Genomic DNA, 23,372 nt, shown 5'->3' on the forward strand with positions numbered 1-23,372 from the left:
GCATGGTGGCCTCCAAAATGGCCACCATGCCAATCTTAGTAGTCTCGAACAGGCCTGAAAATCCGCCCGGGATGGGCTGTGGTGGTGAATTAAGAGGCCATTGTGGGGAGGGTGAACCCTTGCCGACCCCCCCCCAGCCTTTAGGAAGCCCTCTGAAGGGGCTACAGCTAAAACCTTTAAAAAAATAATAATATAATATAAGTTACTGTACACATAGCTAGGATTGTATTCATTTGCTCTTACTTTGCTTCTTGTGATAAGTGAGTTAAATGTGGTGTCTTAATAATCTGGCTATTAATGATGAGTTTGTCTTTGAATCAGTGTGAAAACCTTAGTATTAAGGCCCACTAGGAGTTTCTTGCTCTCTTTCTCTCATTTTAACTGTCTTTCTGAAATACTAGAATATATTCCAAGCAGTGACACAGTTTACTCTGTATATCCTTTAATTTTTTTCAGAGTATCTGGGAAAAGTCAAATTCTCCATTTATTTTTAAAACTTATGTAATAGTGATGCTACAATGCATAGTAGAGAATTAGACAGGCACTTCTGTTTAGTTTTCCAAGTACACCTCCACATAGTATTTGGGTATTTCATGAGCCCCAGCCTACTGAAATTTGAAGTTTTGCAGCATTTTTTGGTCTGGCTACGTCCACTGCTAAATAGGTTTTGAAATGTGAAAAGATTAATGAGCTTGATATGTATTTTTCAGCTGATATTATGGTAAAGTTATCTGAAAGATGGGTGTCAAATGTTTGGACAGCGGGCTCAATTTCAATGCTTGCCCTAGGCTGTATTTTCACTAGATACGCCTCTGCAGGGAGGGAATTTGGAACTTAGATGCTCTTCCCAGAGCAGCTCCACCCTCTGAGGGGAATATCTTACAGTGCTCACACTTCTAGTCTCCTATTCATATGCAACCAGGCCGGACCTTATAACACTACATTACTGCAAATCATTTCAACAGCACATTATAACACCACATTCCTGCAACTCAGTTCTCACCTCGTAAAACAGAGATTATGGGTAATCATGAACATTTTAGCCCAAATGGAAGCAGCTGGTCTTATCAGTGTAGCAGTCCTCAATAAAATGAGAATATTAGAAATATGTCTAATCTCACAACTGTTTAAGGCAGTGATGTTTCAATACTGTGTGAACTAGTCTGGGTCAAAGTAATGTAGAATTAGGATCATTACAAAGCCAGGCACTGTCAGAGCACTTGTACCTTTAAGGGCCTGTTCTTATGTTGCCAGACTAGTACAAAGGTTTCTACGATACAGTTTCTTCCTACAAAGCTCTGGTAACACACAACAATATAGGAGGAGCTGACAATGCAGCTGCTTCTTACAGAAGTGTTGCCAAGTCTCCTCAAAAGGATGATGATGGCTTTGAATGTCAGTGTAAACCACCCCTAGTCCATTAAGTGGGGAGAGGTGGTTGTATTGCCTGAGAAATGTGGGAAGAGTATAAGAGCAGGCAAAGACGCAATATATGGGTAATATAAGAACAAGAAAATGACTGGGATGACCTCGATTGGTTATCATGGTTTTACAATGACCTATCACTATTCATGCTTATTTATTTCAATAGACATTTCCAGCCAGTTTCAGGTGGTAGTCATGAATGAGCTGTTCTATCCTTCCTAATTTAAGGAAACAAGAACAACTCAATATTATCTGAGATTTATTTGCAGAGTATCAATTAGAAACATCAATAGCATATTCTGCATTGTTCCACTTGAAATCACTGGAAAGCAATTACATAGTGCTAGCTAAACAAATGCTAGCTAAACAACCTCTCAGAACACTTTAATTGATCATCCAGTAAATATGATTGGCAGGGAATTTAGGACTGACAAAAGGAAGTTTTTTTTCACGCAATGCTGAATTAATTTGTGGAATTTACGAACACAAGATGTGTTGATGGCCACTAGTGTAGATGGTTTTAAAAGAAGATTGTGCAATGTAATGACAGAGATATGGCTTCATCTGCTGCTTGTGGATTACCCAGAAACATCTGTTTGGCCATTGTGGGGAACAGAATACTGGATTACATAGGCCTTGGCCTGATCCAGCAAGGCTTTTCTTATGCTAATTTTACTTTCAAATGAAAACTATGGTCATTCCATAGTTGTCCACTACAATCAGCAGAACTTATTGTTGCTGGAGCCCTCTCAAGGCCTAAACATGCAACTGTCAGGGAATTGCTAGCAATTCCACCAGCTTTCCCAGACACGCGGCTTTACTGTAGCAGGAAGTGCCTAAAATTAAGCTGTTCTGAGCAATGCACCAAAGAGCTACTTTTTTTAGGATGCATATAATGCACAGTTACTGCAAATCGTCAGGAGGAAAACTGAATAATGCCATTGGTTGTATGAATGGCACCTTCTGTTGCTGTCCTCACGTCCATGTAAATGGTTCCTTCATATGAACTCCTCCTGCTACCCAGCCTAGGTGTACTGAAGCTGTGTTTCAGTTGCTGTTTGGAAAAGCTCACATTTTGTTGTTGCAGTAGTATCACTGGTAGCCATGGTTTATTCTGCAGTTTTGAAAGATATCTGATACTGAACCAACTGCTGGTATCTAAATTACTGTGGTAATATTTTCAGAGTGCTGTATGCAAACATTTCCACTTTGTCAGCTTGCTGGATTGGTTTAGAGGAGAGCTGGTCTTGTGGTAGCAAGCCTGACCTGTCCCCTAAGCTAAGCAGGTCTGTCCTGGTTGCGTATGAATGGGAGACTAGAAGTGTGAATACTATAAGATATTCCCCTCAGGGGATGGAGCCGCTCTGGGAAGAGCAGAGTTCAAGTTCAAGTTCCCTCCCTGGCTTCTCCAAGATAGGGCTGAGAGAGATTCCTGCCTGCAACCTTGGAGAAGCTGCTGCCAGTCTGTGTAGACAATACTGAGCTAGATGGACCTATGGTCTGACTCAGTCTATGGCAGCTTCCTATGTCCTATGATGTTTAATTTAGGCAGAGAGCTGTGTGTCAATTTATTCTTGGCAGAGAGATATATCACAGGAGAAATTATTATTACAGGAGATTACAGAAGACACCTTTCTTGCTTTTAAAGCAGAGTGAAATATGCATAATGAACCATTACAGTAACTGTTCTGAACAAATATTTTAAACAGATGCCCCCTTACCATCTGGGGTATTGTTCCAAGAGCTTCAGCAATTTCCATAGCTTTTTTCATTGGAATCTCAGAAACCATTGAACCCAAGGAGAATACCACTATGCCATGCTCCCCGGAGCCATTTACAATAGCTTCAAATTCCTACAAAAATAAATTCAGTCAAAATTCCATGTGTCATTTATATCACATATCCTGGGTACATTTGTATCTTAAATAGGTAAATAGAAAGAAGATAATCTTTGGTAAATAGTTCAGCAAGGATCTTCTTTGGGGGGAGGGAACCTAATTTTTTGTAAAACGGATTCAATTGACTTTCATCTAGGAATAAAAATAAAATAAAATTGATGAGATATAAACTATAACACAGTGCCAGTTAGAAATTAAATCATGTTTCAGTTTAGTGCCATGGTCAGTCTCAAACAGGCCACTTTGACCTAGTTTAAAGGATTCTTTTCTAGTGCAATAGCACATTCATTTTTAACTTTACACCTTGCAAAAATGTTACATTTCAGCTAAAATTCAATCATACAAGCGATGTCACTTTTGCTGACATATTAAACTTCAATATTAATATATTTTTAATGTTTATTTAAACCTATGCTTAATCCAGATTTTCATATTTTTAAATAATCATAGCAGTGCTATGATTTCCTTAGGAAACCAATATGCTTATATTCATAACTGAAAGAAAAAACCTGCCCTGGCTTGGTCAAATTCTGTGATGGATAATGGTAAGATGCCGATGTTTCAGCACAATAAAAGTTATACCACTTTATCTTTTAAAAGAACTGAAAGTGGCTAACAAAAGATCGTTACAACAACAAGCACAATAAACTTCTTAGCAGAATCCTAAGGATTGTTCCGAACACTGCCAAGGAATTCAGTATTAAGGTGTTAGGATTAGTGTGAGCATTAAAAAAGTAATGTAATCTAGATTAGACTACTAATCTATATACTATTTCCAAAAGAACTGAAAATGGTATGACCCTTATGGATGGACAACTTGAGTGCCTGCAGGCAAGGAAGCCTTGAAGGGAGGAATACACTTTAACATCTGATTCCCAGAGATGGCTGCTGGCCAGTGGTGAGAGCCTGTGTTGCTGCCATCTGCTGTTGCCAGCCTGTGTGCCCCTAACTTGTGGGGCTGTGGCTGCTGCCCTGTGGGTGAGTCTGTGTGGGATTAGGGCCAGGGGGGTGAGTCAGCAGTTCCTGAGGACCTTCTGCCCAGATTAGCCATCTTTCTGGGGTTATAAAGGACTGCTGCCCTGTGGCGTCAGGGTCACCACCGAAGAGATGACACCAAAGGGGGTCACCCCTTTGGGGGAGCCACTTTGGGGGACAATGAGGGTGGGGACCAGATATTCTTACTTGGAACTGAAGAAAGTACTAAGTCTATTTTAAATGATAAACTCAGGGCTCCTATAGTAACGAGTTTGAAGGCGAACCACTAGTCTGCTGATGTTGGTGTACAGACGGAATTACAGCCCTTACTCCCAGACCAAACACCATTATATGGAGGCTTCAGTATCTGTGGAGGGCCCCCCCCCCAATTCATCTTGGACATCATAATTATGGGGAGAATATAAGAACTTTTTGGTCAGTATACCAACCTAAACAACTTATTCTGGATATATATTTAAATCCAACTAAGCATCAGAGGTGGAACTCAAAAGTGCAAATTTGTAGGTCTCTGGCTCAAATTTTGGCTTTTCCCATACAAGCCATTGATCTGACAGCATTCTTAGAGTTAAGACTTCTTAAAACTAATATGCTCAAACTATTGCTCACGTTTGATCATGCTTTGATCCCGCAATCACTGTTAAGATTGAGGAGCCATTTGGCTGTGTGGGAAATTTTCCCCAAGAGGGTTTTTGCGGAATTTATGCACACGAATACGAATCAGATGAATTTCCCTAATGATGCTACAAATTCCAGTATGGTCATGCGTGATTTTAGGAGGAAAGAGGATTTGCAGAGGGGAGTTCAAGGGAGCCATCCTTTCTTTGCGACCCAGAATCCTTATCAGGGTTGTTGGTTGGGAGATTCCGTTTGGATGCCCATGTTCCACCCAGCCCGATTTCCCCGCCTTCTGGTGAACATAAAGATTACTCCTTTATAACAATTTCAGAAGTTGGAAAACTGTCAGATGACTTTAATTTTCCGCAGTTTCTGGAGGATGGGGAGGTTCCAGAACTAGAAGATCTGAGTGGTCCAAATTCTAAGGACCCATTGTTGATCTCCAGGTCTCAGAACTTTTGTACTCCTCCTATCCCCTCTAGCTCTAGCTCTTTGGGATCTTCGGATGAGGAAAGTATTTCTGAAATAATCACTGGATCTCTTCTTAAGGATGGCCTCTGGATCAATATTACTAAACTAACCTCTCTTGAGACTATTCTGGCAGAAAATTGTAAGAACAGAAAGAAGATGGCTCAGGAGGTCAACAGGAGTTCTGTATTACTGGAGAAGGCTCCTTCTGCTCCTATTTGTGATAGGAATCAATTTAACAACTTGCCTACTCCAGACTCCCATCATCTCAGACAGACTAAAATTTCCAATTTCTTTTTCCCCTCTGCCAATTTAAGTGGAGTTTCAGACAAGCAGGTGAAATTTCCAGTGAAGTTACATTTTCGGCCAGGTCCTCCCAAGCAGGGATTTTATAATCTAAATGTTGATCCTGCCTCATCTGATGGTGGAGTGTCTAGTTTTGCAGTAATGAATCTCCCGCTGGCTTACACCTAGACTAGGAAATGGCTTTAGATCTTTACCCACAGAGGCTTTGTCTGACTTATATCTCTGAGCTGAACTGGAGGAACATAATGCAACTTGTAGGCAATTTGACTGGAAAATTCTTAGTTGGAACATAGCTGGATGGTCCAGGAAAAGGTTAGACATGGAGTTTATTACCTTTCTGCAACGTTGGGATATTTTAATGCTCCAAGAGACTTAGTCCAAAGAAGACTTGATTATTAGAGGTTATACTGTACATGTATTGAAAGCTTATCCAGATAACAACAGGGGAAGGTCTAAGGTGGGTTTGGCTTGTTGTGTATCACTAGCCCTTAATGTTGAATCTATTTGTTTACCTGATCTTCCTCCGTATGCTATGACTATTCTGCTTAAAGCCATAAGTGGGGACATATTGCTGTTCAACGTATATATCCCTCCAGATTTAACTTCCAGTTTATCCACCAACATTTGGCAACAATTAGATTCATACAAGATGGAAGCAATATTAAAATACCCACATGCTGTGGTCATCCTTATGGGTGATTTTAATTCTAGATGTGGCACAAATGACAGCACATTAATGGCTTCTCATTTATGGAAGTGGGGGGATTGCATTGAGAAATCTCCTGTACCAAATCGGCTGTCAAAAGATAAAGTTATTAATAAGTCTGGAGTGCAATTGATCCATTTAGCTAGAATATTTGAGCTGGTATTACTAAACAGTACTATATCACTGGATATTCCCGGCAAATATGCATTCCTTCCTTCGCGGGGGTGTAGTGTAGTTGACTATGTTATGATTTCCCGCTCCCTGTTCCCCCGGGTTACATCTTTTGAGGTGGGTGAGCAAATTTTTAGTGATCATCTTCTGATGCTCACCTGTTTAGACCTTCCTCGGGGGAGAGAGGACACCCCTTGCCCATGTCAGATTGAGCAAAGACCATCTAAGTTGGGTTGCAAAATCAAATGGTCAAAGAAAGTTGAAAACGAGCTGAATACTTTATACGATTCCTCTGAGGGAAGTAATTTGTACAACTTAATTGTATTAGATCAACCAGGTCTGCCAGCAATTACTGCTTATGAGGTCCTAGAAGGTGTGTTGTACCAAAAGATTTCGCATTTTAGTTATCCACATTCTCTATGCACATACAATGGGAAACAATCTAATAACAGGTTTGACTCATGCTGCAGGAGACTGCACGGTCAGTTGAAGGGCATATATGGATAATATTGTTTGAGTTTAGATCACAATCTTCCACCAACATATTTTTTGATAAAGAAGGCCTATAAAAGGAGCCTCAAGTTTGCCAAGATTCCGGTGCTAAAAAAACACCTGAGACAAGCTAATATTGGCCACAAACAACAAAGATAGTCGTGCTTTTTGGAAAATCATTTTGGTGGCAAACTATTCTAATATATTATGCAGGATTCCAGCTAGAATGTGGGAATCCCACTTCTATGCTCTCTATGATGATGCTCAACCCACGCGACTCTCTGTGCCACCTTCATCTGAGGTGTTAACTCTATGGCCTCCAATTCTGTCTGGTGAAATAGCTGATTTACTAAGTCTTCTCAAAACTGGTAAAGCTCCTGGCCCTGATTTTATTCTTCCAGAGGTTTTGATAGCCAACGTGAACTGGTGGGCCCCAATTTTAGCTAATTTGTTTACTTCGATAAATAGTACAGGTATCTTCCCTGAAAAATGAAGAATAGCAGTAGTGGTCCCGATCTTTAAGCAGGGTTCCCATATTGACCTGTCTAACTATAGGCCCATTAGCCAGCTTTCGGTGGTGGGCAAAGTATATGCCCTTTATTTGTTATCCAAACTTGGTGTGGATTTCTGAACAGCAAATCCTACGATCGAGCAGGCAGGCTTTAGAGCAGGTCATTCCACTCTCGACCACTGTATGATTTTGAACCAACTAGCATGTAAATATCCTAATGCTCCCAAAAGTAGACTTTTTGCTGCTTTTATGGATTTAAAAGCAGCATTTGATCTTATTCCTAGGGAATTATAGTGGTCCAAACTTGGGAAATCCTCAATGGACAAAAAATTATTGTTCCTGATTATGCAACTCCATGTCAGTTCTTCCATCAGAGTCAGATGTGCTCCTAATGGGGCATTAACTGATTTAATTCTTGTCACTCATGGGGTCAGGCAGGGTTGTGTTCTGACCCCTTCTTTGTTTAATCTCTTTATTAACAATTTAGCACAGTGTTTAGGATCGGTGGATTCACATGCCCCCAAACTGGCCAATATTTGTGTGCCAGTGTTGCTATATGTGGATGATGCAGTGATTCTGTCCCAGACCTGTCTTGGCCTCCTTAGATTGCTGGGAGCTTTTGCCCGCTATTGTAATGATAACAACTTATCTATTAATTATGAGAAATCTAAAGTCCTGGTTTTTACTAAAGCTAGGGAATTTTACAAGTGGGTGGTAAACAAGGACAATATTGAGCAGGTTTATACATGTAAATATCTTGGTATACATTTTCGATATACTCAGTTGGAAATCTCAAAGATTGTATTCTATCTCCATTGCACGTAAAACCCTCGATGATCTCTTGCAATTTTACTATTCCAAAGGAGGCTAGTATATACCTATGGCTCTCCAGGTTTTTTGAGCAAAGATGGTAGCTCAATTATTTCATGGGGTTCCACTCTGGATTCAGGGAGTAACATCTGAGATGGAAAGGGTTCAATCAAGTTTCCTTAGGGCTATTTTTGGGGTGCCCAGATGTGTACCTTATTCAGCATTTAGATCCAGTTTAGAATCTGGATCTCTTACTATTTCCTCTAAAGCATGGGCGCTTACCTTTATTAAATGGATCAAACTTTGCTTGGAATATCAGGAGCCGTCCTACTTTTAGTTCTTATGGAGGGACTCTTTCCTCTTGGCTGTCATATATCAACAATAAAATGCTGCAAATGGGTCTATCTCCTTCTGAAATTCTACTTATGGGAATTGAGAAGGCAAAGGATATATTCTTACAACGTCTCCATGACAATGAGCATCAGAATCTTGTTTCTTGGGGAAACAGGACGTGTTCTCTTTCATTTTGGGGGATCATGCCCCCTTTGGGGAATAGAGGTACTAGTTATCTAGCTTCCCTACACTTTTTAAAGTTTAGGATAGCATTTACTAGGGCTTGTATAAATGTGCTGCCCTCAGCCCTTTTGGAAAAAATATTTGATAAGGGATTGCCAGACTCTGGCTTGTGCACCCTGCACCCTTGTGGTGCAGGCCTCCCTGAAACGGTTTTGCATGTGTTGTTATATTGCTCTCTTTACTGTGATACCAGGACAGAACTTATATTTCCTTTGTTAGAGCAATTTCCAGGAAGAGCCAACTCCTTTTATTTGAACTTCTGTCTTGAGGACCAAAATAATGAGGTCACTAAAGTGGTGACGAAATTCTTTAATGTTGCTATCAGATTAAGATCTTGTTTAAGGTCTAATTCATAGGAGCTTACTGTTTTACTCTGTTTTATTATGTTTACTATGTATAATATCTTGTTTTAATGCTTTTTTATGTCTTTTGTATGGCCTATGGCTGTAATAAAATTGATTGATTGATATCCTTATTTTAGTTTCTGTTGTTTTTAGCCCTGAGTGTCTCAGATGTGTCTTGGTTTGTCTGGGGATAGGGAGACAGGGGACGAGTCCACTGACTATGTGGTGGCTATTCTGGTGGTGGTGGTGAATAGAAGAAATAACGTTGGCAAGCTGTTACAGAGGAGGGGAAATCAGAAATCTATTAGCTGTTCCCCCCTCCAGCTGTCCCGCCAGCTCTTTGACCTTGGGGAGCAGTGCCAACCTCCCACAGACCCCCACCTTGCTCCTCTGTAATGCCAGGTCTGTCCAGAATAAGACAGAAACCTGATTGATTCTGGATGAAGGGGCAGACCTGGTATGTATTACAGAGACTTGGTTGGGGGACATTGGTGGCCCAGTCTGGCCCCAGCTTCTCCCTCCAGAGTACTCTGTTGAAGAGCAGGTGTGGAGACATGGGCAGGGAAGTGGAGTGGCTGTGGTCTATAAAAATAACAGCTCCCTAACCACGATCCCTGTTGATCTGAACACCATATTGAATGTGTATACCTAGGTTTGGGGACCAGGGATAGACTGGGACTTCTGTTGGTGTACTGATTGCCCCGCTGCCCAACAGAGTCTCTAACTGAGCTGATGGACTTGGTCTCGGGTTTGGCGTTGGACTCTCCCAGGCTTGTGGTGCTGGGGGACTTCAATGTCCACTCTGGGACCAATCTGTCTGGGGCAGCTCAGGAGTTCATAATGGCCATGACAGCTATGGATAGGCCAACTATGGACATTCAAGGGGTCTTGGGAATGACGCACGTTGCTGGTCACATGCTTGATCTGGCCTTTCACTCTAATCAGGGTGGTGTTCCATGGGTTGGGACTCCTGTGATTTCCCCATTGTCATGGACAGACCACCATCTGGTTAAGGTTGGACTCACAGTCACACCCCACCTTCACAGGGGCAAGGGGCCCATTAGAATGGTTTGCCCGATAAGGTTATTGGAGCCAGTAGGGTTCCAAGAAGCCTTGGAGGGATTTAGTGTTGGCTCTGCAGGTGATCCTGTTGATGCCCTGGTGGAGAACTGGAATAGCAAACTCACCAGGGCAGTAGACATGATAGCTCCTAAGTTTCCTCTCTGACCCGCTTCAAAATTGGCCCCTTGGTATACGGAGGAACTACAGGGGCTGAAGTGGTGAGGTAGATGACGGAGTGCAAATGGAGGAAGACTCAACTCGAATCCAACAGATTACAACATAGAGCATATTTGAAGATCTATGCTCTGGCAATACGGGCAGCAAAGAAGCAATTCTTTTCAGCAATTCTTTTCAGCACACACTGCATTCGCAAGTTCACATCCAGCGGAGTTGTTCAGGGTTATGAGAGGGCTAGTAAGTGCCCCTCCTCCCTTGAATCACAACTTGGAGCCATCTATTACCCGCTGTGAAGTGTTTAATTAGTTTTTTGTGGATAAGCCCTAAACAGCTTAGGCCCTGGATATTTAAGAGAACATCTTCTTTGCTATGAGCCACACTGCCCATTGAGATAATCAGGAGAAGTTCATCTGCAGTTGCCACTGGCTCATTTGGTGGCTACTCGGGGATGGGCCTTCTCCATTGTTGCCCTGAGACTTTGGAGCATGCTCCCTGCTGAAATAAGAGCCTCCCCATCTCTTACAACTTTTTAAAAGGCAGTCAGTACACATTTGTTCACCCAAGCTTTTAATTAGATACTATTTTAATAGTTTGGTGTTTTTAAAATAGTTTTAACCTTTTAAATTGTATTTTAACCTTTTAAACCTTTTAATGTATTTTTATTGTTTTGTTGTAAACTGCCCTGAGACTTGTGTTTGGGGTGGTATACAAATATGTTAAATAAATAAATAATACTGGGGAAAGTTGAAGGAAGGAGAAGAAGACGACGACCAGCAGCAAGGTGGATGGACTGGATTACGACAGCTATGAATGCACTACTGAGAGACCTTAAAGGCCAAGTTGAAGACGGTTAATCCTGGAGAGAATTTATCTATGTGGTCGCTAAGAGTTGACACCGACCTGACGGCACTTCAATCAATCAATCAACCAACCAATCAAAACCAGCAGGTTTGGGGTGATCTGCAGATATTCTGGTTTCACAAAAACCTGAAAAAGCTCCTAAGGGATCACTCCCTGGCAACTACCCTGGTCAATTTTCACACAGAATGTTCATGAGCTCAGACAATTAAGCAGATAATAGAACTTAGTGGTGAGGAGGAGAGAAGGAGGGCTTCAGCAAAAGTGGGACATTTCTCAGCTTGGACCCCTTCTTTTTCTGAAGGAGACAGCAGTCCAATAGTATCCACAGATGAAAATGCTGAAACTCTGCCTCACCAGTCAGGCAGCCCTGTTCCATTTCCGAAGGGGGAGGAGTTTGACACAGTTAATCTCTTGGGGGTTATAAAGTATTGACCTCCCAGTTGCTGGTGGGCAGGAATTTCTTCACATCTCCTTAGCTTTATGGGAACACTCTGGAGGTTCAGTTAACCACAATAAGAACTAACAGAAGAAAGCTGGTTTAGCCCACTCTGTAGCATTTACACAAAACTGTAGAGCCCTACTTCTTCATATTAACTCAAGAAGTTTTAGGACTATATGAAAAGGAGATGGGACTGAACACCAGTGTTCCCCCTCCCACACAAATCAGAAAACAGAAAAAATAAAATGTGCACATTAATTAAGACCCAAGTTAGAGCAAGGACTCCTGTCTTTTGTTTTTTCACCATGCTCAGTCACAGGCTCAGGTAACACATGTACACAGGGATGTAGAGGCATATTTTGTTACTGGTCCATACTTGAATGAATCTATTATTAAATTGTGGGAATGTTCCTGGTGCTGTAGAAAGACAAAATATTAGGACAGCTCTCTGCCCAAAAGAGGTGCACAAACTGGGGAATAAGCAGCTGTTATCTCACACTTCAATGATTTCTTCTCCACTGCTTTACTACTACTTTATTAGTACTTCTAGATACAGTGACACAAGTCAGTCACTGTGTTTATTTTAAATCAGTTAATTAATTGTCACTCTTAATTATATTATGTCAACATGTAAACAGTTGTTTACCTAACTTGGGTCTTAATTCAACAGGTAAATTTTTCCTATTAATCTGAAATATCTGCTTCCTATAGCACAGATATTTAAATCCTGCTCCCTCCAAACTCTTTTTTGATAGCAGAAGCTTTGAACAGAATATGCAACATGAAAAGAAAAAAATCCAACCTGAGTTAGCAGATTCTTCCTTGCACAGTTTATTCCTCCAACAAAGACCATATTGGGCATGATAGGTCTGGGATATTCAAATACAAAGTCATATCGCAGAAGCCAAATGGATGCCTGACTATAAAGCTCTGACACTGTCATATCTTGGTGCAGGAATTCCCTAATCAGAAATTCGTATGGTGAATAAAAAATATAACAAAACATGAATTCCAATGAGCTGACTAAAAAGTTTTTCACTCTCTGGTTAAATGTCATGTGATCTGTATTGCCAGTGAAGAATTTTGGGATGTAAGAAGGTGGATTTGGACACTGAGTTACTTTAAAATCGAAACCACATGGCATTCCCCTTAAGTAGTAAACAGATGGGACGGATAGATAAGCAGCCAAGATCTGCCCACATGGAGACAATGGATCCATAAATACAACATCAAATGTGTTTTCTTCAAGGTATGAAACAAGCTCTTTGTTGTACAAAAGCTGCTCACAATTAGTAGAAAAAACTGTTCTGATAGCCCTTAATCTTGTAAATGTCTCAGTCATTTTTGCCAGGAAAGGTTGGTATGTAAAACTCTTGTGGCCAAGTGTGACAAATTCTGCATTCAGGTATTCCTTTGTGTAGGGCACAGCAAATGTTTTCATCATGCAATGAACAGAAGGCTTCATCAACAAGTTTACATCGGGGGCAACAACTACTATTTGGTGCCCTTTCTGATGAAGACGTTCCACAACCAAATGCATGCTGAGCCAGTGACTGTTGTCTCCAGGTACTACCAACACTTTCCCTCCATCTAAAAGCTTCCAGAAAACAACCATAAGAAAAAGCCGTGCAGATAGCTGGTAAATGCCTTGTCCAAGAGAAGTCTTCTTGCTGGTTGCACAGTGGTTGAATCCAACATGAAATGAATGCAAAAATCCCATTGTGAAACTCACAGGAGTTGCCTGTGAGCCTTTCGCCTTTTATTCACCTGCAAATATTTGTTTTTCCACTGCACATTTACAAAGGTACAATTGAGTTTTTAAGACTTGGTCAAAGGTTGACTTGGTAAGGCCATGACTGGATGGCAAGAGATATGCAGATTGACTTGGCTTGAAGCAAATTTAGTGATAATGTTGGAAACAAAGAGGACTGATTACATTTATGGTATTTCACAAAAAACAATTAGTTAAGAGTTGCATATATTTTTAATTATGATGGATGATGCATAACCATATGCCACTTCCTAGCATACAAAGTGCTTTCCAGGTCTGATCTCATTTTATCCACAAGCTGTGAAGAAGAGGTAAATTAGTGACTTGATCATAGTTACAGTTTAGGAATGTAGAAAGCGCCTTCCTACTGAGTCAGACCCTTGGTCTATCTAGCTCAGTTGTGTTTACACTGACTGGCAGTGACTCTCCAAGGTTCCAGGCAGGAGTCTCTCACAGTCCTACCTGGAGATGTTGCCAGGGGGTGGACCTGGGACCTTCTGCATGCCAAGCAGACGCTCCACCACTGCACCATGGCCTAATCCCAGGAGGCTCCTCCAGTTCCCTGTCATGCCTCCTCATTTCATAATGAGTTTGATAGAAACAGACAAAACAGTGGCGTTATTCCCACAATCAGCCAAAATTGGGCTAGGGGAACCTAGCCTGATTTTGGCTGATCGTGGGAGCCACCAGGCTCGCAAGGCGGTTAACTCGCCTAAATACCCCTCCCCTAAAACTGGGTTTGCGGAGTGAGCACTCCACAAACCCATTTTTTAAAAATCGTGAGTAACCATGGCGTGGCTCCGCGCCATGGCTATTCATGAGGAGACACCTGTAGGGGAGGTGAAAAGCTGCCTTCTGGCTCCAGGGGTCTCACCAGCATGCCCTGCACACTCTCTCAGGGCATGCTGGAGCTTCCGGGGGCCGCGCAGCCCCTGCTCCCCCCAGCCCCGTCACAGAGCCGGCAATCGTGTGGGCAGCCAATCGGTCACCCAGGTGTCCCTCCCTGATCATGAGTGGGCTAAGCCCACTCTCCCCTCTCAGCTCACCAAACCGGCTCTCACCGATCATGAGACCCGGCTCTATGTGAGTTGGCATTTTTTGCCACAATCTACTTGCTCCTTTTTTACTTGGGTCATTTCCCCTGTCAGTTCTCTTCATACACACATTTTCTACACTGAGCATTCCTGAGCATTCAGAAACCTAGTTTTTCTATTTCTGTCTCTGCTTCCAGCCAGCAACTCACAGCTTCTTCCATATCTGTCCTTTTGAGAAATTTTTCAACTGTAGACCTTCCACTTTCTCTGCAGAAAGAAAACATCAACACTTTATTTGCTTACACATTCTGAACAGTTTGTTAGTCTATAAAGTGATGGGAGGGAATCATAGCTCAGTAGCAGAGCACACACAGGAAACTTGAGATTTAACTGCTGTCATCTCCAGGAAAAAAAGTGGAGAAAGACATCTGCCTGATGCCGCCTTTAGACTTGGAACACTACCAGTCAGAAGACATTGTGTCGGTCTGTCTTTATCCATGGTTTGATTCAGTAAAAGGAAGCATCATTTGACTATTCCATAACAACATCACAGCTTAGTTGGATGGGTGGCTACTTATAGATATCAGCTAATTTTAGTTATATTATGTACATACAATATACAAAAAACAATACAATCCAACAAAGGTGGTACAAGAACCACGCACAGGAAAAGACCTTTGCTTTACTGTTGTCATCGGCTTAGGCAGATTATTCATTGGAGCTGGGAGGACAAATTGTATTTCCATGTTTATGATTTCATAAGCCAGTACAACACAGACCAATATTTATGTACCACTTTTCAACAAAAATGATTTACATAGGTATAAATAAATAAAATGGCTTCCTGTCCCCAAAGGGCTCACAATCTAAAAAAGAAACTAGGGATGTGCACGAACCTGTCTGGAGGCCATTGAAGAGGCCTCCAAACCAGTTCAAATGTGGCGCAGTTCAAAGGTTCGGCACTGGGAGGTGGTTCTTTAAGGGCAAGGGTACACTTACCCCTCCCACCGCTTTCCCCCAGCCAGCACTCCTTTAAAAAAAAACTTCTTGGGGCAGCAGTGTACCTCTCTGCCGCCCCTGCCCCCGTTTTTGGCTGGAAGTGGCTGGAAGTACCGTACGCACATTGGACGTGCGGACAGGGTACTTCGGGCCACTTCTGGCCAAAAACAGGGGCAGGGGTGGCAGGCAGGTATGCTGCTGCCCCAAGAAATTTTTTTTTAAAGGAGCGCTGGTGGGGGGGAGTGGTGGGAGGGGTAAGTGCACCCCCTCGCCCTTAAAGAACCACCCCCTCTGGCACCAGTCCATGGAGGGACATTTCTGTGCACACCACTAAAAGAAACACAAGATAGATACCAGCAGCAGCCACTGGAGGGATGCTGTGCTGGGGGTGGATAGGGCCAGTTACTCTTCCCCTGCTAAATAAAAAGAACTACCACTTTTAAAAGGTGCCTCTTTGCTCAGTTAACAGTATCTCAGACTGGACATTAGATCTCATGCCCTCATGGCATAGACATCATGGACCATTTAACTTCCTCAGTTTTTGGAGCTCATTTGGAGCTGCCACATCCATAATTATACCGTTAACCAAAGGTTTTTTTCCTTAATGAATATCCTTGCTTTCCAAAATGGAGGGTGTCAGTACAAGACTGTTCAGAACAATGGAAGTAAAAAATATTTTTTTAGCACTGCCGGACAAAATAAAGAGGCAGACATCAGTGCTTGAGTTCAAAACAAACTGTAACTGTGTAGGGCACAGCAAATGTTTTCATCGTGTAATGTACAGAAGGCTTCACTGTGTAATGATGAAGTGTAATGCACTTTATTTTACAACATTTTTATTTGCTTTACGTCTGACTGTAACTGGCCCTATCCACCCCCAGCACAGTACCTCCAGTGACTATTGCTGGTGTCTATTTTATGTTTCTTTTTAGATTGTGAGCCCTTTGGGGACAGGGGTCCATTTTATTTATGTATTATTTTTCTGTGTAAACCACCCTGAGCCATTTTTGGAAGGGTGGTATAGAAATTGAATCAATAACAACAACAACAACAACAACAACTCGTGTTCAATGTACTGGTTGCCTTTCCAGGACATTTCTCCTTCTATGTGGGGTTGCGGGAGGATGAGATTTCACCAGTCAGCCCTTGCAGAGGTCCCTTTCACAGCTTTTTGCAGGACTAAAGACAACAGAAGAGGCTGTTTACTCCCCCCAGTCACTCACTCCCTTCCCCCTCCCCTTTTCTTCTCACAAACATTCTGATGGCACTGCCAACTTGATGTCATGAAACCATCTTTTTTCTTAATTTGAAGAAAGTCAAAACTTATTTATTTCAACCTTGAAAGTAGGATTGCCAACATTATGTTGGCCAAAATCAGGACACAAGGGGTGGGGGGGGGAGTCAGGGGTTCTTGTGTGTGGGGCCACCTAGGGGCAGGACTTGGCCCCAGGTGGCAAGGGCACACACTTACTGGTGGTCATGGTAGGCTGCCACTGTGCAGTGGGGTTGCAGTGGGAATGGCGGCAAGAGCTCAGCACCTGCCTCCCAAACCATAGCAGATGAGGTCACGGTGGGCAGCGAGTGGGTGAGAAAGCGCACTGAAAGCAGACAGACCATGGCAAAGAAGCTCCTCCCTCAGCCTGCCTTCCTCCCAAATGAGGTAGATCAGGCTGATTTCAGGCTTCTATGAGCACCAGGGTGGCAGACAATCAGACAAACGGGGTTAGCAGAACACGGTGCACTCCGCTAACCTCAGTGGGGTGGGAATTCAGTGGGCTTGCCATCGGGAGCCACACAGCTCCCAGCGGTTCACACGTGCACTGGCTGGGCGCTCATAGCCCGGTTTTCATTGTGTGTGAGAATATCCTCAATGAATAGGTAGGAAAAGAGAGAGAGAGAGGTTTCCATCTTCTCTCTAGGAGGAAAGGAAGAGGACTGACTCACTACAGGAAGTACCTGAGGAGTCAAGGCAGGGGTCATAGAGCAAAGGAATGCAGGGACAGGTAAGGAGACCCTCACTAGCTACCTGTGCTTGCAATGCCCCTAGTGGTCATTACGATAGTTGGTGCAAAAGGTCCAACGAAAACCACAATACATGCCACTTGCTTCACAGTGCTCATGCCGATGTTTTGGATCACAAACTAATGTTCACTGCAACTGTACCAAATTTGGTTCAAATCAGGTAGATGGTCCACAAGTTAGCCCACTTGTGCCTCAAACTTTTATGCGTCCAACATCTTGAATTGGGGTGGATGACATCATCACAAACTACACCTGTTAGGTGTCCCTGTGTGTCCCTACAGTTGTAGCAAATTTGGTTCAAATCAATTAGGCAGTTTACAAGTTAGCCCACTTGTGCCTCAAATGTTTACGCAGCCACCATCTTGGATTGGGGTGGATGATATCATGAACTGTGCCATTGAGGTGTCCCTATGTGTCCCTACAACTGTACTCAATTTGTTTCATATTGGTCCAGGCATTGTAAAGTTGATAGAAGGGGTGTTGCCAGCACTGCCATGCTGCAGGCTCCCAGAAGCCTCTCTGTTTGTGTCTTGGATCACATGCTTATAGTTCCCACTCTTAACATGCTCAGGAGCCTCACAGGATTGTGGATACCCTGTTTGTTGGGGACAGGCCACTTAGCAGGCAGTAGGACGATCACCCCCATGTTCACCAGCTACCAAGCAAATTGGGATCCACCAGAAATTCCCTCCTCAGAAGTGACTGGCATTTTGCCCCAGGGCACATTTTGGGCAGGGCGTGGAGCCAGCTGAGTGGCAGCCTGGGTCCAGCCCCGCTCAGTGGCCCCCTCCAAATGAGCCTGTGCATGTTATGCCACACACACAGGGGCGTGGCTCGGGCTCCAGAGGAGCCCAGAGCAAACTCCCCCCTCCCACACCCGGGCTGCTGAGAACCCGGGCAAACTCTGCACCAGTTATTTCAGGCAGCGCCAACTGCCTGATAGAACATTTTCCCCTTCATCTCCCTCTCTCTGGAGGGAGAGGAAGGGGGAAACATCCTATCAGGCAGCCGACGCTGCCTGAAATGATGAGCTGAGAGCTCGTTTGGGCTCTCAGCAGCCCAGGCCACGCCCCCTTTGCATGTGACATTCTATTGGGCAATAGGCGCTGCCTGAAATAACTGGCACAGAGTTTGCCTGGGCTCTTGGCGGCCCGGGCGTGGGAGCAGGGAGTTTGCTCTGGGTTCCTCTGGTGTCGGTGGCCTTTTCCATTGGCGGCCCAGGTTCTTTGAACCTGTTGGCCCAACGGTGGCACCGCCCCTGTTTTGGGCTATAACTGGCCCTGGTTTCATGAACCAGTGTGCTTCATTTGGTCCCTATACCAAATTGCCCCACTGTTTGGGCGATTGACCTGACACCAGCCATAACACCAGGCCCTGTTTTGCTCTTCATGCCATTCCTGCTCTCAGCCTCCAGATCAGCTTTCCTTGCTGGCCTGATCTGCCCAGCCCACTTCACTGCTATGAGAAGCTGACTACATGAGAACAGACACCCCTGCTGCCTAACCCCCCGGCTGCTTTCAGTTCGCCGCTGCTACCTCCAGGTTCCCAGTCTGTTGCCAAGGAATGAGGTCCTTCAGCTGTGCCTGAGCCACGAGGGCCCAATTGTCACTAAACAGAAGGACAAGCTTGTGTGATAACCACTGCACCCTTCTGGGCTTTCCCTATCCCTGCTCTTTCTTAAATCCAAAACCCTGTTTCTCTGAACCTTCTTTTCTCTAGCCAGCCTGGAGTTCATTTAATTTGGACACCAAGTGAAATTGCCTCTTTGCAAGTATCTGATTAATATTTGTAATACATTTTAGTAACAATATTGCCTTAACCTCTTCAATACATTTTAATACATGTAATACATTTTAGTAACAATATTGCCTCTTCTCTGCTGCACCCCTAAATCCTCAAATAAAAACTTGCTTTATTTGAATCTTAACCTACTCTCTGTCAGTTTATTTCCCTGGGACCAGAACTTTGCACAAATTTCTTCTGACATGGGACTGCTCCACCCCAGCTCACTAATTCCCTACACAAAGCCCAATACATTTAGGGGTGTTTCACCAGTCATCCTGGAGCAGTTCCATTAACAGGGAACACACGTGCAGACACACACATCAAATGCCAGGTTATCTCATGAGACTACTGGAAAGTAGGCTAAAAATACACAGAGTCCTGCCATCTTGGGTGACATGTTTGCCCAATTTCAGAACTCTAAGCCCAGCCATTCTGGAAATGAAAAGGGTTGGGCAAAAAGGGTGGGGCATGTTGCATTTTTTAATGAAGGCAAATGGCAGGATCCACATGGGGGGTGGAATCTGGTGTGGTGGTGGTGGGGCTTCAGTTCAAGAAGGTTTTTAAAATAATTTTCTGCCATGAGACAAGTCATGTATAGGACTTTTGGGGGGTAAGCTTTTTAAAAGTTCAAAAAATCATTAAAAATCAATGGATTGCCCAATATGCTTCAAAATCCCACAAGAGACCCTACATTTTAACCAACTAATTGTTCCAAGAGAAAAGGATCAGCAAGTTTCAGTTTTCTTGTTATAACCAAACTTGTGGCAATTACTGTAGGTTACTGCTGGGTGCTTTCCAGATTAAACCCTACAACAGTGTCACTACGGATCTGCTTCCGTACTTCCTGTGTTGTGACACCGCAGGTGACAGCAAAGTCCCTGTGCTGACAGCAAGGTGAAACTCACATTTCCAATGCCTTCTTTCGGATTTTATCTTTGTGTTATAGTGCTACAACATTGCATGTGCATCGCAGAAAAGTAGCTGTATTTTCCCATGGCAAGAGTCTGAGCTGCTGGGGATCATTTTCAATACGGTCCTGCCAAGACGAAGCATTTTACCCCCTGTTGTAGCATGTAATCTGGAAAGCACCCTGTAAGTTGAAAGCTCACATGTGAGCAGCTCTCAACCTAAAGAACATATTGCTGAGGGAAACTTACAGAATAGTATGGTCAATGCATTTAATGATCGTTTATATTCAGTCATTTCCTCAACACTGTTAAGAACTCTGATCCAAAAATATTTGATCTTAGAAGATTTCCAATACATATGAAGAAGATCAGGTTTCTTACACCCACATTTCTAGCAAAAAAGTTTGAATGGGATGGATAAATATGAGTGGTGTTGAACACGAACATATGATCATTCTTAAAAGAGAGATTAAAAAGAGTGGGGAAGAACCCCTTCTGGCTGGGAATGCTTCAGCCTGGCCTCCTTCTCCCCATAGCCTTCTCCTGGGGTTCCCTCAGATACATACTTCTCCAGACTAGGGTTGCCAATTGCCCCACACCGTGAGGGATGGCTCGCATTCCTGGGGAGAAATTCTCGTCCCGTTTGGGACTCAATCTCTCCTGCTTTTTTACCACTTTTTTTTAATTTAAAAAAATAACTTTAAAAGCTGCCGCTTTTCAATAAATAAATAAAATGGCTGCCTGTCCCCAAATGACTCACAATCTAAAAAGGAAACATAAGATAGACATCAGCAACAGCCACTGGAGGAATGCTGTGCTGGGGATGGATAGGGCTAGTTGCTCTCCCCCTGCTAAATGAAGAGAATCACCACTTTTAAAAGGTGCCTCTTTGCTCTCTTAGCAGGAGGGCAGGCAGCAGCAATGGCAGCTGTACTGTCCAGGTAAGGAGCTTATTACCTCTCTCGCCACCCCCACCCAGCATTTGAAAGAGTCTCCAACCCCTGCACTTGTAAAGGGGACTCCTCACAGGATTCCCCTTTACAAATCTATTGGCTGCCCGAACTGACAAACTGATTTTGTCAAATGGACCGGTCCGGCCGGTTGTTTGACCGAACTGGTTCAGAGCAACATGGTTTGTTTTGAATTGATTTGAACAGAAGCATGGTTTTTTTGGTTCCGTGCACAGCCCTACCAGACAGCTTTTGTAATGTTCCCTGGTCAACTCCCCCGACGTTTTTCTGCACCTGACATGCACTTCTGTTTATTACTCAGTCCACGTTTTAAGGTGGGTTCTTTTGGTTGGTTTTGAGATTCCCCACTAGACCTTTGCAAGGCTCTGCAAAAGCACCACACAAGAAGGGAGGGTTGCCAGTGCCACCTCCCTCTCATGCAGCGTCTTTGTAACAGGCTTTACAAGGCTCACATTGGAAGCTCCCAATCTGAGCCTTGCAAAGTCTTTCGCACAGACACCTTGTGAGTAGGGAGGGTTGCCAGCACCATCCACCTTGCATGATACCTTTACAAAAGGCTGTGCAGGACTCAGATGGGAAGCCCTGCAACCCAGGATTAGACATTAGGTCTGGCTTAGTTGAAACAGCTTTCTGAGTATTTCATTTCACTTCTCCCTCCCTTCTCCCTACTTCTGCCATTATCTCAAACTTGACTGTCCTCTTGCATATTATGTTATTTACACAAGAAAAGACATGAGAAAGATAGCTTCTGTTTGGACCCTTAGAACTAAGAATACAAGACACACAGATCTGAGAGTGGCTCAGCCCCTTAAAAAAATGTTAAGCAGTGTCCCCACGACTGTTGGTCTCCACGACAACACAACTCTTCCCCACAGAAAAAATGTGCTCCCGGTTCTCCCCACCCCATCAACTTTCTAGTGTCTTCTCTTAAAAGAACATCATCTTTTAACAACTCTCTACTTCTCTATATGAACATAAGAACAGCCCAGCTGGACCAGGCCCAAGGCCTATCTAGTCCAGCATTCTGTTTCACAAACAGGTCACCAGATGCCTCTGGAAAGCCCACAGGCAAGGGCATCCCTTCTCTCTTGCTGTTGCTCCCCTGCAACTGGTATTGAGAGTTATCTTGCCTCTGAGGCTGGAGATGGCCCATAGACACTAGTAGCTATTGATCGACCTGTGCTCCATGAATTTGTCTAAGCCCCTTGTAAAGCCACCCAGGCTGGTGGCTGTCATCACATCTATAAGAACATAGGCTCCATCTCCTCTTCCCATAGGCTATATTCTTTGTCCCCAAACTGCACATGCAGATGCAGAATCTGTTTTTAGTACTCAAAAAGATATTCTCGCCTTTCCCATCAGAAAAAAAGATCACTCCTTCCACCTTCCTTCTTTCCAGCTGCCATGGTTGAGTACTTCACAAAAATAAAAACAGACTTCTGAAAAGCAAGAAGTTGCCTGGCAGGAAATTTAGGGGCCTGTTCTTTCCATGACAAAAAGTGTTGGAAGTTAAAGGACTTTGCGCTGTCTCTTGTCTCAGACAGTGGAGGACAGACTAGTGAGTCAGAGGGCTAGAAGGTCAAGACATTGGTCATCCCTTCTCTACTGCTCTGACACTATCCCTTTGGATATGTAGATTGCTAATCTCAGGGATTAACTTCCTTCCTCTCTCTCTTCCCTTCCTGCCCTTCTACCTTGCAACATGGCAAGCCTCTCTCCCTGCACCATGTGTGCAGAGAAGATGCAGAATCCATCTGCATCCGGCTAGATAGATAGATTAGAGATCCTAACTCCTCACTTTCCTATCTAGAATGGAGTTCCTTAATAAATGCCTTATATATTGATTTGAAACTATGAATTGGCTCCAAGTTACTTTGCTCTCAGCATACATGCATGCCTAACTAAATTCTGCTGTGTTGTGCCTCTGTGCACTCTGCTATAATGAGAAAGGGATTCTCTCACCACAGAGAATTTCCAACAAAAAGTGGGGTCTGGCAACATTTGCTTGGGCTGTGCAGGGCCAGC

At 43.5% G+C, this 23,372-nt stretch overlaps 1 protein-coding gene across 7 annotated transcripts in view; it reads right to left on the reverse strand.

The window, feature by feature from the left end:
• The window catches only part of LOC128339545 (UDP-glucuronosyltransferase 1-6-like), a 72,374-nt gene that overhangs the window by 18,703 nt on the left and 30,299 nt on the right, over positions 1-23,372 (reverse strand). For 3 of the 7 annotated variants that reach the window (XM_053283675.1, XM_053283674.1, XM_053283673.1), the window contains exon 2: positions 3,147-3,278. The exons of 2 other annotated variants lie outside the window; for them this stretch is intronic. In XM_053283675.1, coding sequence (XP_053139650.1) covers positions 3,147-3,278 — 132 coding nt within the window. Of the gene's footprint in view, positions 1-3,146; positions 3,279-12,659; positions 14,327-23,372 lie in introns of those variants that run through there. 2 more of the 7 variants (XM_053283672.1, XM_053283676.1) reach the window with 2 other exon arrangements.

This window comes from Hemicordylus capensis, chromosome 1, assembly GCF_027244095.1.
Source record: "Hemicordylus capensis ecotype Gifberg chromosome 1, rHemCap1.1.pri, whole genome shotgun sequence".
Classification (NCBI taxonomy): Eukaryota; Metazoa; Chordata; class Lepidosauria; order Squamata; family Cordylidae; genus Hemicordylus; species Hemicordylus capensis.